General features: G+C 33.7%; 2 protein-coding genes and 1 pseudogene across 2 annotated transcripts; 1 reads left to right on the forward strand and 2 right to left on the reverse strand.

Annotated features, from left to right (window-relative positions):
- The first annotated feature begins 2,128 nt into the window (after positions 1-2,128).
- On the forward strand, positions 2,129-4,361 carry LOC120157612 (annotated as a pseudogene).
- A 977-nt stretch (positions 4,362-5,338) lies between these two features.
- LOC120157613 (transcription factor MYB73-like) lies at positions 5,339-5,881 on the reverse strand. Its single transcript, XM_039168699.1, has one exon. It carries the CDS (start codon positions 5,879-5,881, stop codon positions 5,339-5,341), a length of 543 nt encoding a protein of 180 aa, XP_039024630.1.
- A 7,580-nt stretch (positions 5,882-13,461) lies between these two features.
- On the reverse strand, positions 13,462-15,859 carry LOC120157614 (probable inactive heme oxygenase 2, chloroplastic). The gene is made up of 5 exons (XM_039168700.1): positions 15,655-15,859; positions 14,856-15,079; positions 14,201-14,308; positions 13,983-14,109; positions 13,462-13,777 (listed from the first exon to the last, which is right to left on the reverse strand). Exons 1-4 carry the CDS (start codon positions 15,857-15,859, stop codon positions 14,017-14,019), a joined length of 630 nt encoding a protein of 209 aa, XP_039024631.1. The 3' UTR covers positions 13,462-13,777; positions 13,983-14,016.
- Positions 15,860-16,214: the final 355 nt, after the last annotated feature.

The following is a 16,214-nucleotide window of genomic DNA, read 5'->3' on the forward strand; positions in this document are numbered from 1 at the left end:
GATAATATCTATTTAAAATATTTTTAATTATTAATAATACACACACCTTATAAACAAAATGATTTAAACCTAGATTATTTTACAAAATAACATTAACTTTAATCTCACTGTTTTGTTGTTGCGATCAGAATCCTCAATTTTAATGTATAAAAGTGAGTAATTTTGTTGTACGGTAGTTTAATTTAAAGTTAAAGAACGACCAATAATAGATGCAATTAAAATTTTATAAAAAATACAACGTTTTCAGTTGAGTGTAACTTAAAACATTAATTTTTCTAATTTTTTTTCTTAACATTTTCAATTGAACTTAAAATATTATGAAAAATATAACATTTTCGGTTATCAATAAAAAATGGTATGCATAATGTAAAATATTTGGTTCAATCAGAAAATGTTAAGAAAAAATTAACATTTTAGGTCGCGCTCAACCGAAAATGTTACTAAATTTTTTTATAACAACTTTAGTTATACTTTCTTTAATCTTAAATTAGACTGTATATTATCCCATAAAAAGTAGGGGTGTTCAAACGGGTAATTCGGTTAACCAACCGAACCAAATTACCCAAATTCTATTAATCAAATTTGTTTTTCCATTAACCGTTAACCGAATCGAATTTTTTCTAAAAATTTTAACCGAACCGAACTAAGTTCGATTAGTTGATCAGTTAACCGAATTAACCGAAATTTATAAATAATATATGTTATATATTTAATATTTAATATTTTTTTGATTTATTCGGTTAATTCGGTAAAAACCGAGTTCAAACACCCCTAAAACTAAATAATATATATATATATATATATAATATTAAATATTTAATAATTTTAGTTAATTCGATTAATTAGGTTAATTAATCGATTTCGAATCAAATTAACCGAAACCGAATTTTAAAAAAAAACATTAACCGTTAACCGATCGAACCCAAAATTAACCGATCAAAATTTCAGTTGAATCGGTTAATTCGGTTTTAACCGAATAGAACACCCATAATAAAATGTATCACACTTCACTTAATCGGAAGTAATTATTTTAAACGGTAGATTTGGGGTTTACTGTTTTTTTTTAACGAAAACATGAAACTTGAAGTCGTTGTCCCCACGCAGTGCATGGCCTTCACGTGGCTGGCGCGAAATTTTAAATCCTTCATTTAATACTAATATATAGTAATATTATGGGATCTGGTTATCATTCCAAATTTACCAATTGACCCTCCCTTTCTTATTTATGCAATACTAATACAAATCCTGAAAAGGAATTCGAGCTTTTAAATTTCCATTTGTAGCTTGTTTGTATTAAATTCAGTTATAAATTTTTTAAATTAAAGTATCAATAAAAAATTAAACTTATTTATACTAATTATCTGATGACTATAAAATTATATTGTACGGATTATATACTAAATTTGATTTTTGTATTTACATGAAAACTTTAAAATTAGTTTATAATTCAATCTCCATCTTTAAAAAAAATAGTTTCTATTCAATTTACACTTCTAAATTTAATATTTATAATTCTTTCTTATTTTTTAAAATATAGTTTATTTCTTAAAAATTTGGAAAACAAAATTAAAATATGTTTTGTTTTGACATTTCTGAAGCATAATTTTTTTTTCTTTTATATTTAAATGAAAAAAAAACATGTTGAAACGTTTTTAGTCATTTCCTACCATTTTTGTTTATTTTGCTTGGAAATTTCAGTCCATTTTTAATGACCCAAAGTTCCAAAAACAGCATTATCGTGAAATGTCTATGGCACAAATGTTATTTTCAACGAAATTGAGCTAAATTCGACAGAAAGTACATCGTCAGGTACTTGAAGTGAAGATCGAAGAAACTCCCACGCGCGCGTCTACAAAATTTAACGTACTGTATTTCAAAGTTTTCTTAAAAACCAGAAAACCGAACTGGCTTTTTTTTAAAAAAAATTTATTTAATAGTTTCCCATTATTGGAGAAAAAGAAAGCAGAAGCTACTTCAGTTATGTTTAACTTTCTTCATCACTTTGTTATTTATACAATCTGAAAAAATCCATTTGCTTATCTGCTCTTTGAATTGAGAGATTAAAAAGGACTGCAAAAAAAACAAGGTTATTATTAGTCGAAAAGAACGATAAAGAGAAGAAGGAAAGATGGGAGAAACAGATCATCATCACCACCCACCGCCACCGCAAGTCGTTGCTCCACCGCCGGCTGCACCACCGAATCTAACGCTTTCAAGGGGGCCTACTTGGACTCCTTCTGAACAACTCCATCAGCTTCAATACTGCATCCACTCCAACCCTTCTTGGCGTCAGTTTCTCTTCGTTATTTCCTCTGTTTTTGTCAACCATTTACCTTTTGATTTGAAGTGTTTACGTTAAAGTTTAGTTTTGGTTTATTTTAGATAAATACTTTAAGAAATTTCTATGATTTATCTTGTCTATCACTCCTTTTTGTAAATTCAATACTCTGTTCACCTAAACTATGATGAATCTATGTTTTTTTTCGGATATTCGGAATATTCTGATATAGGTCCGACTGTAATCCTTCAAATATATATAAATATATTTTAAATTTTTTTATATATACTAGTATCGAACACCCCTTTTGAAAAATTGGTATTAGACAAATACATATATCAGACACTCATTTCCCGGACACTTCTTTATTAATTTGATAATAATACATGTTTTCTGCAGTAGCTGAAGCGCCTCCATTCAAGGGCTCATGCAATAGTTGAGAGGTTTGCTTTGCTTTTTTGCATTGGAATTATCTGGGCTTTTGCAGCTATCCTCACTGTGTCTGGTGCTTACAACAATGTATAAATGCCACTAAACAGAGTTGCCGCACAGATCGATCTTTCCTAATATCATAGTCTCCATGGTATGCTTATGATGCGCTGCACTTCTTGTTTGATTTAGTGAACTGAATCTGCAAAGTTACTCCTTTTTACGAGTCATTGTTTCTAGGATTAAAATTTCATATCCATTTCAGTGGGGCTCTCCTGTTTTCAGAGCTAGCCATGTCTATTCGATGATAGGTGCTGCACTGGTTTCGTCTGCAGAGGTTCACTCCATCAAATTTGAAACTTTACTCCGTATCAAGCTACATGAACTTCATTTATCATGTCTTGAATCTGAACTTCTATATGCCCCTTTGTACATTATCTCAGTTAAAATAGAGAACCATCAGTTAACAAACATTTTCTATGATTTTCACTGCAGTCAACAGGAACATTTTTTGCAGCAGCTCGCCTTTCTGGTGCAACGGCCCCTCCGACTTATGTACTCAGTAGAAGTATTGGCTTACAGGTCCTTCCTAGATTGTTTTCGGAACTTATCCACTGAAAATTTCTCTAGAATAACCGGCTGTACTGTAGTCCTGGTTCCTGAATCTTGTGATATTAGTTTGTCCGTGAGGAAGATTAGTCATCTTGCATTTAAATGCAGGGTATCGGAATGCTGCTTGAAGGGCTTTTTGGTTCTCTTGTTGGTACTACCGCATCAGTGTAAGGAAATATCGATCTTTTAAAGAGAAATTCCATTTTATTTAGTGCAAGGCAGCACCATGTCTCAACCAAATGATATTGCAGAGAAAACGTTGGCCTTCTCGGACTTGCGCGTACAGGAAGCAGAAGGGTGGTGAAGATTTCGACTGCTTTCATGATATTTTTCTCCATATTTGGTTTGTTTTCGTACTCGGTCATTAATTTCGTTGTTGACTCAAGTTTATTCTTGATTGCGCACCTACATTCTTTCAGGGAAATTTGGCGCATTATTTGCCTCTATTCCATTGCCAATATTTGCTGCCATATACTGTATATTATTGGGCATTGTTGGTGAGTGACCTTTCAATAGTGATAGTTTTTATATCCATTACTTATTGTTTCTTTAATTCGAAATTCTGTCAAGCAGCTGCTCCTGGGATCACATTCATACAGTTTGCAAAAAGTAATTCCATGAGAAACATCTATGATTTTGGGTGTCTCTATTCCTGGGGCTTTCGATTCCTCAATACTTCGCAATGAACACAACTTACGACGGTCATGGACCTGTTAGAACAGATGCTGGATGGGTAAGTTTATGTTCTGCAATCCCGAGTTTCTGGTCTATTTGCTTCATCTGTTCGGTATGCCATCCGGTTCTGATCCATGTGCAGTTTATTAACATATTGAACACGATCTTCTCATCGCCTGCAACTGTGGCGATCATTGTCGGGACGGTGCTTGATAACACACTAGAAGCGTAGCAATTGGATGATCGAGGAATTCCGTGGTGGAAACCGTTCCAAAACAGAAAGGGAGATGCTCGAACGGAGGAATTCTACAGTTATCCCCTGAGAATAAACGAATATATTCCCACCAGGTTTCTCTGAAACATTGTACATTATGAACTATATAATACAGTCAATATTTCATGTTTATATGCATCAGACATGTATAACTGTCAGTTTTGGCCAATGTGCGGAACTGTGTAATTGCCTACACCCATAGTTTATTTCTTTACATTTTAGACTCTTCAGTCTTTTTAACTTTTCCAGGTAGGCAAGTACCGACTACTGAAGTGGCTGATGGAATTTTGTTTTTGCTTTTGCTTTTTTTTTCTTTCTTCAAACATACTTTTAAACCACATTTGATACATGAATTAGGGTAAACTACATAAATGATCACTGATGTTGAGTACATTTTTTTGTTTTCCATTGATATTTTAAAAGTAATGATTTGATCATTAAATTTATAAAAAAAAACAAGTTACCAGCCGTTACTGGAATAACATAGTAGTAATGTGGCAGGTTACAATCACGTGTTTTAACTGCATAAAAAAAGAAATTGTATTTTTTTAAAACCAGGCATCGTCACATTTAAAACATGCATGCCTTGATCCAATGATATGAAAGCACAAGTTGGTGATGTAAGTGAGATGTGTTTGATGAAGTGAGTCTGGTTTCCCCGTGTTTTGAACAAGCAAGGCCCACACTGTCTGAACTTAGGCACTCAAATCAAATCCCATGCATCTAAGCTGCATCTGTTATGGAGAAGTTATTTGATGAATATTCTCTTCTGCTGGTTGCTTTACTGATACTATTAGTCATTACTGATTAAATTCTCAGCACTCTGACAGAACGTACTCATTCTTCTCCCAAAAACATAGGGACATTAATCTGTGTTTAATAATGCCCTGAGCTCAGCCATTCATTCACAAAATCTTACATTTCCTTGGAAGAAGGAAGATAAAAACACCAGGAGAAATGGGAAAAAGCCTCAAATAAATACAGAGAAAAAACATATTGGCTTAATGCAATCCTAATGATAAAGTTGAACTCATACGTTCTCTAACTTCTCTTGCTATCACATCTCTCATTTACATCCCAAAGCTCCGTCTGTTCTCTCTCCTCCGACATCTCATCTCCGTCACCATAGTTCCACCCTCAGGCGGCGCAAGAGTCAGCACCGTCGACAAAGCTTCCCAATCCACTATCCCACCCTCCATTTTCCGGTGTTGCCTCCTTTTCAAAGTCGAGTTCCAATGATTCTTCACGGCATTATCTGTCCTCCCCGGAAGTAATCTAGCAATGGTGGCCCAGCGGTTACCGCACCTAGCCTGAGCAGCCAAGATGGTGTCGTCCTCGGCTTGTGAAAACGGACGATGGTGGACGTTGGGGCTGAGCTGGTTGCACCATCTAAGCCTACAAGATTTCCCTGATCGACCCTTTATATAACGGCTCATCAAAGACCAGTTCCTAGGTCCGTGTTTCTCGACGAACCGAATCAAGATCCTATCTTCCTCGGCACTCCATGGAACTTTGATATTGTCGGATTTGTTGGAAGCCATTGTTGACAAAAATGACTCTGAAGAAGAAGATGTACCGGAGGATGAAGATGAATATCCATTCACTCCTTCCATTTTTAAAGAGGAGAACGTGTATGCGATGAAAGAGGGAGAGAAGTGGTTTATATAAGAAAGGTTAGGCGTCCACCGAGAAGAGAGAACTTCTAGGAAAGCGGCTTTAGAATGTTTAATTATTTTTTAAAACAAGTGTTTGACAATTTTTTTTTTTAGCCATTATGGTTCCAATTCTGTAGGATTTGAGAATTGAGATTAAAATTACCCTTTGCCTCATTGGAAGTATCTTTTTCAAATCTTACTCCGGATAAATTTATAACCTTCTAACTCATATCTTCTAAATATTTTCATAATAATTATACTAATCAAATTAAGCTTTAATTTTGATTATAATTAACATTAAATAATAAAAATAATAAAGTAAAATTCAGTTGTGAAACAAGCATACTAGTTATTGGGAGCGTTTAAAACACTGGCAATAAACAAACTTTTTAAATTAAATTAACACTTGGAAAAAGTGGGTCCCGTATACCTTTTTTGACTACCTTTAGGTTGCCTCAGTCGATCCAACGGCTCCCAATCAACCCAACCATTACGATAAAAATAAGAAAAAACAAAACAGAACACCGTCAAAAGCAGATGACTTCAACGCTCTCCACGTAGGCTGGGCCCATTATCCAGGCTGTAAGAATCTCACGTTATTCGAGTCCAATTCCTTTGACCTTGTTGGTCATTAAACAGGTTCCTTTCCACTCTTCCTAGGGAGCGTGTCACTCCACTAATTATTACAACCTTACATTTAAAGTGTCAGCGTTCGATTCAGACCAACTGAATCAATTCGAAAATTTCAAATTATTTAAATTCATGAATTTTATTCTATAATTCAAAGTTGATTTAAAAAAAATTCAAATTAATTTGAGTTTAGAAATCTATTTTAGATTTAATTGTAAATATTTATGGTATTATGATAGTATTTGATTCAAATTTAAATGATTTTTTGTAACCACATAAAATACATATATTTTTTTATATATTTTCTCATATGTAATATGCATATAGAGTTAAGGGACTCAATTCAAACTTAAAAATTAATCAACTAATTACTAAAGATTTTGAGTTATACAAGTTATTATTCAAATTATTCGAGTTATATTTTATAATTTAATTTGAACTTGATTATTTTAGTAGAGTCGATTTTATAAAATTACAATTTAAAATTAATTCAAATTAAATTTTTCCAAATCAAATAAGTCAAAACAATTAATTTTTCTAGTCGACTTCACTCACCTACTTACTAACTCAATTTTAACTCCTTTTTCCTGTTGTTTTCACTTGTTTTCCAGGAGCGGATGTACTTAATTATCAATCTCTATTTTTTTTCAAACTATTAAAATGTGTACAATAAATATTCTTTTTTGTTGTAAAACCTCAATGTTCTAAAGTAATAATTACCTTATTTAAAAAAAACAATGAATTTGAATTAAGTATTACCAATTTTTTAAAATATTTCTTTTTTAAAAATAAATAAATATTATTGTACGAGTGAGAGTGAGAAAAAGTATGTAAAAATAGAGTAGATATAATATCATATTAACGTAATATTTTATAATATACGTTGATTCTAATTTTGGATGAATATATCGCTACTCATAAAATTCATTTTACTTTTATTTAATTAAATACAAAATACAACGAATCCTACCGAAAATGAGCCATTAACGTCCCTCTCTTATGCAGGGTTCATAGCTAATTGATTTGTTGAACGGGAACATTAGAAAACAGTTTGAATATTTGTTTTTGTTTTAAAATGGTTTTTATTTGGTCCAAGGAAAGTAAGAAACTTGGATTATTTAATCCAAAATGGTTATTTGGGGGTATGATGCACGCGCATTAGATGAAGTCCGATGAAACTAGGGGTATTCGCGGTAGGTTTGGATCGATTTTTGGCTAAAAATTCATCCAATCCGAAAGTATAAATATTTGCGGTTTGGATCGGTTTGGATGTTTCTAAAAAAAAATTCGATCCGATCCAATTAAGTTCGGTTTGGATTTGTACGGTTTTTGGATTTTAATTTTTCAAAATAATTCAAAGCAACAACACATTAGACATATTATGGAAGGGGAGAAAGGGAAAGCAATGAAAGAAAATGCTCAGAAATGGAAGGAATTGGCGGTTGAAGCAGTGTCTGAAGGTGGAAGTTCAGACAAGAACATTGATGTATTTGTTTCTACAATACTGGCTCAATGTAAATAGAGTGAGTACTCTTAAAATTGTAGATCCGGAACTTCATTCATTCGATATATGCAATCATAAAATGGTAATTCCGGAACTTTGTTCATTCGACCTATGCAATCATCGTTTCCGGGACTAGTAGTTTTTTGAACAGAGAAGAGGGATGCCCTGTCTACAACAATAAAAATCATTAAGCCTTCGGTGTTCATTCTAAAATTGCATTTCCAACACAAATTTGCATATACCAAATGTTGCTATTCTTTAAGAGCTTAGCTTCAAAGCTTAATCACAGGCAGTTCAAACATTAGCTTGTCAACACAAATAATTTGAAGATGAAAGCTCTAATATCAACATCGACGATTAACACCACTACACCATTGCCAGTTTCTCCAATACTTGGCCAAGCCTTAGCAAACAAATAACAAATTGCTCTGATGTGAGTTCCATGGTGGCTGGGGATTTGGTAATGGAGCAGCAGAGTTCCTGGTAAATGAGTTCTTTCCCAATGGCTCAGCTTGCTTTCGTCTAAACATACTCTTGTTAAATTCTCATGGAGAGTTTGTATTATCAAGAAAGCAAAAGGAAAAAAAAATTAAAAAATAGGGCCCAACAGGATTCGAACAGGTGATCTCTTGATTCTGCAGTCAAATGCCTACCACTGAGCTACGGACTAGATTTGTTTCAAACTTGTAACTTAAATATTTTATTCCATTAGTTTGGTTCGGTTTGGATCGGTTTCAGATTTTCAAACCGAACCGAACCGATTGATTCTTTAAAAAAAAACCAAACACACTAAATCGGTTTCGATTTTTTTGGGTTATCGGTTTTTTATATTGATTTTCGATTATTTTTTTAATCGGATTAGATTTGAACACCCTGAGGGAGGTAATGAATCTAACTGTCGAAGAGCCACTTGTATGGTTGAGAACCATTGTTGTCTTTTCGGCTCCTTCCAACCCAATTTGCGGTTGATTTTTTTGGGTCCATTTCAGAGCTTGGAGGGTTCGAATTGGGCTGCTTTCATTTATTTTCTTTTCTTTTTATATTTAGTTTATTGTCCATTGTATGATTATATTCAATAAGTTATATTCTATTTATTAAATAAATATATAATGCAAACTTTCTCTAAAATAAATTTGATTTATTATAATACTAAAGGTCACATATGCATGTTGTTTTAGTTAGGGTGAGCATTTGATCGAGTCGAGTCACAAAATTTCGAGTTATTCGAGTTTTATATACTAATTTTATTATAATTATTTATAGTATTATGACAAATATTTGTTCCATTTTTTTGACTTTCTCTAACAATTATTTTCACATTATAATGTTATTTAATATATAAAATATAAAATATATTCATAATATTATATTTTAAAGAAAGTTTTTGAAGGTAAAATATTGATCAGAGTATAAAGGAGTTCAGGAATTGATGGGAAGAAAGAATTTGAAAACAATTGTAGTCAAAATACCAAATTGAGTAAAATACAAAGTTAATGGACTAAATAAAAAAGAGAGAGAGTACATTTTTTTAGTAAAAAAGTGAGAATTGAAGTTACATAGGTATTCCATTGTGGTATATGAGCATCTGGTTCAAATTTATTAAAAAAAGGACTTAAAATTAATGATGAATTGAAGAAATAAGAAAATTATGAAAAATTGAGGGACTAAATTGAAAAATAGTATCAAAAAGAGGAATTGAAAGTACATATGTATTTTAAGATGGTTTAGGAGCATGTTGTTCAAATTTAGTAAAAATTTGACTTAAAATGAAGCAGAAATAATGAAATCATGGACTAAATTGTAAAATTGTCAAATATCCGGTTTTTCGAGTAACTCGAAATTTCAAAATTTTAACTCTACTCGAACTCAAAACCCAAACTTATAATTCAAGTTGACTTGAATAACTCAAGATTAAAAAAATCGATTTTTCAAGTCAGTCGAGTTTTGCTCACCCCTAATTTTCAGTAATTCCGTGGATAAATGACAAGTCATTGATTTTACTAAGCATTTCACAGTCAAGTTCGACTACTCAGCTACAACAGGATTCATATTATAAAATAAAAAAGATTTGAATTGAATTGAGTTAATACTTTCTTTTCTAGAAGGAAGGAACCTAAAAGGTTGAATGTGAGTTATTTTAGGGAGGAGAAAGAAAAGCTCGGCTAGGGTGTAAGCAGAGGACTTAATCAAATGCAGTAGTGGGTTCAACGGTTAGATAAAATTGATAACAGGTCGATATCAACCGTTATTTTTTAGGTGTACACCACACCAAAATGATGCATAGAAATTATAGAAAAGAAATGTATCTACTTGAATATAATAAATTTAGAATATGAGTAATAATATGATCTGAAACACTTTAAATTTTATATTTGTATTAGACAAGCAATAATCTTTATTAAGTGTTGTACAGTAATAGTAAATCACTTTATAAGATAGATAAAGGTGCATTTTTTGGTGTACTTATGAATACTTTCTGATCCTGTAATTATTACACGAACTTCACCGTCGGATAGATAACTTACGACAGTGATTAAAAAGGCTACAAATGATGAGTTAAGCCATTATTCAAAACAGTTATTATTATAGGATACTCATACAGCAAATAATTATATTTATTCTTTTGTATGATATATCTAATTATGTTTATTACGGGTGGGTCCCCTGGAGTGGCCGGCGCCGGGACTGTGACCGGGAGTTGTGGGGCGGAAACCATCGGTACTATATGCAGTGTTGACGACATTGCCACCGCGGGTGGATCCATCACCGTTTAAGTTGTTCACACTCTGATGGTCGGCTTTCAGGACCCGGGTTTCCTGGGAAAATGTGATTCCATAAGCAAACAAAAGCACAACGAGAAGGGCAGCAGCGAGATTGGAGTTGGTTTTGGCCATCTTGAGATCTGAACGAAGCCCAAAGAAATAGGAAAAAGGGTATGTTGTTTGTATCGATGAGTGATGAGATGGGTTTGAGGTTTTGGTTTGGGTGGGCATTTATAGACAGAGTGACAAGCTGGTGCTGGTTTCGTTTGCAATCCCATCCCATGTGTGCTGCTGGTTGAAAGGACAGTTTCAGTGTTTTTTTGGTTGAAATCTATGTGTGCTGCTGCTTTTATGCATGACGATCCCATGTAATATCTCAACTATTGCCCCCCACCCCCAATTATTTCTATGTATCTGAATTGTTAGATATCACATAAATTACATGTTTAATGCCGTGGAAACCTGCACCCATTTTTTTATCAGATAAAGTTGCATTAAACTAAAAAACCATACATTAAAAATAAAGAAAAGGCAATCCAGCAAATAATGAATTGATGGAGTCCGGAGAAATACAATATATATATATCCATATTCCTTGAATCTGCTTTCATATTAATCTTCCTGGAATTGTTGTTCATTGCAAAGTGTTCACTAAATAGTAAAAACCATGTTTTTTTAGTAAGTTTTTTCAAGACAAGATTAGTTAAAAAGATACTGGAAATGTTGGAGGGTGGGAAAAATTAAAGTTGTCGGTTCATTAAAACATCCGTTAGCTTTTCAGTGTGTTTATTACTTGCAGATTACAAGTTCTTTTCTGTGGTGATAGAGAAATGGTCATGAGCTGAAACACAGGAGGGACAAACATTCTCTACCTTCTTAATTTTTTTTAAAAAAATCACTGCAAATTGTAATCAAAGCAGGATTTGGTGGGGGTTTGTACAACCGACCGGACAATCTTTCACCCTTGAATTCCTGCTGATCCAGCACTAAGGAATAAGCCGACATGCTAGTGCTGGTTTCGTTTGCAAAGTTAAAACGCTTTGCAAGCTCAGTCTTGCAGGTTATTATGATTTGAAAGGACATCTTCAGTCCTTTTTTGGTGGAAATCTATGTGTGCTGTTTTATGCAAGACAATCCCATGCAATACCTCAACTATTGCTCCCCGTTCTTTCTCTGTGTTTGAAGTGTTAGAGATCACAAAAATAAATTTCATGTTTGATGCCGTGGATACTTGCACACCATACCGACATTTTTTATGATATTCTTTTCAGGATTCTTCACGATAAATATTATCACACTCAATCGCAGTATATTAACTTGGTTTAATGCTGTTTTTTATCCTCAATTTATATCCATGTTCCTTGAATCTGGCTTCAAAGTAACCTTCCTGGATTTGTTGTTCATTACTTAACACCATTGAGTAGTAAAAACATGTTTTTCTGGATAATTTTTTTTTGTTCCTTAAAATAAAATTAGTTAAAAAGGCGATGGGATGTGAAAAACAGAAGTTGTGGCTTCAGCAAAAGATTCGTGAAGCTCTCGGTGTCTCCAAATTTTGTATTGGGTTTATTACCTGCAGGTTACACGTTTAATGTGGTAACAGAGGAATAATGATCATAAACTAATAGAGACTAACAAATAATCAAAAGTGAGAAATTGAAGTGTCCTTCAAATTCCCTTGTGTGTCATATAATTCTTAAAATTTTCAAAAAATCAATGCATACCTCCGTTTGACTTTTGTACCTCCAGCCTCTCTACTTTTGCTTTCTGTTGCCTTTTTCCCTTTATAAAAAGTGCATAGGTTAAAAAATGAATGCAAGTGATAAAGGAATTAATCCTTATTGTCTCGATTTCAAGCATCAGAAATTGAGCATTAATGTTAAATGGTTAAGGGTTGGTAGGTTATTATGATAATAAATCAAAGCAAGATTTTGTGGGGTTTGTATTGCCGATCGGACAATCTTTACGTCCCTTCAAATCGTAACACTTCAGCCGATCTAGCACTAAAGTTAGCCTAGAAAAACATGCGCGCCAACCATATTTCTACGAGCCATAATCAGCCTTCGATTACACCTATAAGGGTATTCCATAGGTGAACCCACTCGATCAACTCATCGACAACACGACTCTCATTTTGATGATCTACTGATTACTTCAATCCTCAACGTGAAAAATTGACACAAAAAAGGCTAATATGAAGATATCAAATTTGCTGGATTAAATCGCCTGTTCATGTGAAATTTAAGTTACATTAATTGGAAATCAAGGCAAAAGCTAGTTGTCAAAAACCAAATAAACCAGAATAAGCGTGTCTTATCTCTTCGAAGGGCAGTAGCTTATCCCAGTATCCTACACTGCAATTATTTGACAAGGCCCTTCTTTTTAATTCTCTTTGATCTTCGTCTAGATGAAAGATCCCAACAAAATGGTAACTAGTCTTGTTGTAAGAAATTCCTAACAAGGTATCTTCAATTTTTCTCTTTATATTTGAAGGGTCTTTGAAAGATCTTATCTTTATACCCATGTCTCCATGTACAAATTTAAAGAACAATGAAAAGCATGTGTCCTATCTAATTCTATTCCCACTTTGCTATATATCTTCTCAAATTTCAAAATAGTACATAAAAGTGGTTCTCTTTTTTAATCAAATCCTGCATATTATTTCACCCACTAGGATAAATTCACTGTTTATGCATGTTACATTAAAACCCAAACAACCAAGAACAAGAAACATTGCCACTGTCAAACTTGCCGTTCCTTTTCACACATCTTCAGTGGAGACAGCAGTCACCACTATTTTCATGGCTTTCAACAAAGGTTGTTTCCTTTTCCGAGTCTGTGTCCCCAGGTAACAATGTCACCACTAAAGTCCATCAATGTTCTTGAATGCACGACACTGATATCAATATTCCATTTGTAGGCTGTATCGACAATCAGACAACTAGGTCAATGGATCGCCTGGTGAATAGCAAGAAAACACAACATATTAGCTAAAATAATGGGGAACCTTCGAAACCTAAGCTAAAGTTTGAGCAAGAAGAATGTTGGTTTATTTCAAGGATATATCGACAGATTTGATGTCACATTCCAATATCAGTGGCATGCAGTGCAAGTGAGAAAAAGGAGGGAGGGAGGAGATGAATGAAAAAGATTATAGGCTTACAAATAAACATAGCATCGATTGAAACCAATCTCGTTTATAAGATTATCAAACAAACTATCTCTCGCAAAAACTTGAACAACTTTGCTGCTTCTTTCAGGCATTTATTTTGATCGTCTCGAGACCAGTGCTGCACGGTATAAGCCGGAAAAAGTCAGAAGAAAAACGCAGAAAAGGTAAACAGATTATTCATCCAGTACAGGGCGATCTCAATCATCAACCTCGCCAAGCATGTTGAGCTTCTGTCGGACACCTTTCAGTGATTCTTGCACATCACCCTCCCATTTATAGAACTCCAGTTCCCTCCCCTCAAGTAGCTGTTCAGAAACCTGAAGACAACAAACTATTAGAAAAAGATGATTGGCTTGGTCTCACAAAACCTTTATTTGGCCAAAAGAAGAGAAAGAATTTAGGCTCTTTCATGATCACTAATGAAAATGCATTGTCTTCACTTTGTAGAGAGAGCTGTTAGCGTGCATAATTCATTTTCAGACCAGTGTTTCTTGAAGGACACAATATAAAGCACATACAAAAACTTTTCTAAGGTCCTAGATATCCAAAATAAGAACATTATAAAATTTTATAGGCTCAAATTTAGAAATACTTCAATGGTCCAACTTCAAGCAATGCAAATAGAGACTATGAAACAGTATATCATGAGTGTTATTTAGACACTGGTGTAGGTGTCAGATATATGTCAAGGTGAAACATGAGTATGTACAATTTTTCCAAGTTTTTCCATATATTTGCAGTCCTTGAAAGATCATATCTTCATATACTCGTATCTAAAAATGTGTCCAAACTTCACAGCAGATGTTGATTGCAGGTACTTCAAGGGAAATAAAGAGGTGGAAGCCAATGAACTTTCATGCATACCTTTCTTGCTATCACTTGACCACCGGCTATGTGTGAAAAATAAATATTGTAAAAATGGGCCAGGAAAAGTGGGGCATTTTTCTCAGCTAATTCCTCCAAATACGTGACATACGAAACTCCAGGATTGCTAGGTTCAGGAACCACAAGATCTCGTTGGCTAAACCATTCTAGATCTTTAGAAAGGCATGCTGATCTTTCCAATCCAGTTTTCCTGAAGTAGGCATCTGTAGCAAACTTCAATGTTAAATTCTTAAGTAACCAAGAAAGCAGGAGCTTTTAAGTGATAAAATTGCGTGACAAACATGCAAGTCTGCAGTAATCAAATCTATTGGGTTAAGATCCACCAAAATAAGAAGTTAATTCTTCATCTATGAATTGTAAACAAGACAAGAATGTAGCAACTTAATTCGTGCAAGTAACCATGAACCCGGAGCTTAATTTAGTTTGTTCATAAGTTTAGGGATTCCGAAGTTCAAATTCAAGCATATTAACCTCCTTTGCACAAAAGAAATTCAAATAACTATGAACACCTTAGCACAATTGATTCATGTAGGTCTAGTACACGGCAGATATTGGTGGCATAAAAAAGAAATAGAAGGACCTCTTTTTTAATGCAAAGGTTCAAATTTTACTCTTAACAAAGCTACTCAGGATTCACATTCAGTAGGCACAGCAGCAAAGTTCATAGTAACTCTCTCCATTGACACAAATCAAAATGTAGATAACTGGAAAACGGAACATAAACCACAAAAGCAACCATTTTTGTAAAGAAAACTGCAAGGAAAAAAAAAGAACTCACAAGAATCATCATAAGATTCATCAACGATGCGCTCGATAGTGTTGAAGACGAGTTTGCTATCAACCAAGTACCTAAGAAATCCTTCCATACTGGGGCACCAAGTCTCGGCTTCTCCATCAGTGCCATTGTCATTGCTTTTCTCTGTTTCAAAATCATCATCTTCTTCTTCACTTTGGGTATTTTCAGTGTCAGAACCACTAGTCATAATTGGAGGGACTAAGGAAGCAATTTTAACCTTGTTCAAAATAAAGATGAATATCATTAAAATTGGGTGATATCACCGTCTGAGAAAGCTTCATCCTTTTCTTCATTCCTTGTCTTCTTCATATCTTTTAGTTCCCTTTTTTTCTCCTCCATTGCAAGGTAAAGGTGTGAACTTTATCATTTTCCAGTCCCTAATCAATGTTCTAAAGGTAAGAATCACAACCCTTGCATCTCAAGCTTTGGTTCAAGCTATAAAGTCACCCATTTCACCATAGTTTTCAAGAACGGGTTTTAGAAGGGTTTAGGAAATTAGATGGTTCCAATATATTTTTCACATATTTCTAGTCTTAGGAATT

Source organism: Hibiscus syriacus, unplaced genomic scaffold (assembly GCF_006381635.1).
Source record: "Hibiscus syriacus cultivar Baekdansim isolate YM2019G1 unplaced genomic scaffold, ASM638163v2 tig00111273_pilon, whole genome shotgun sequence".
NCBI lineage: Eukaryota > Viridiplantae > Streptophyta > Magnoliopsida > Malvales > Malvaceae > Hibiscus > Hibiscus syriacus.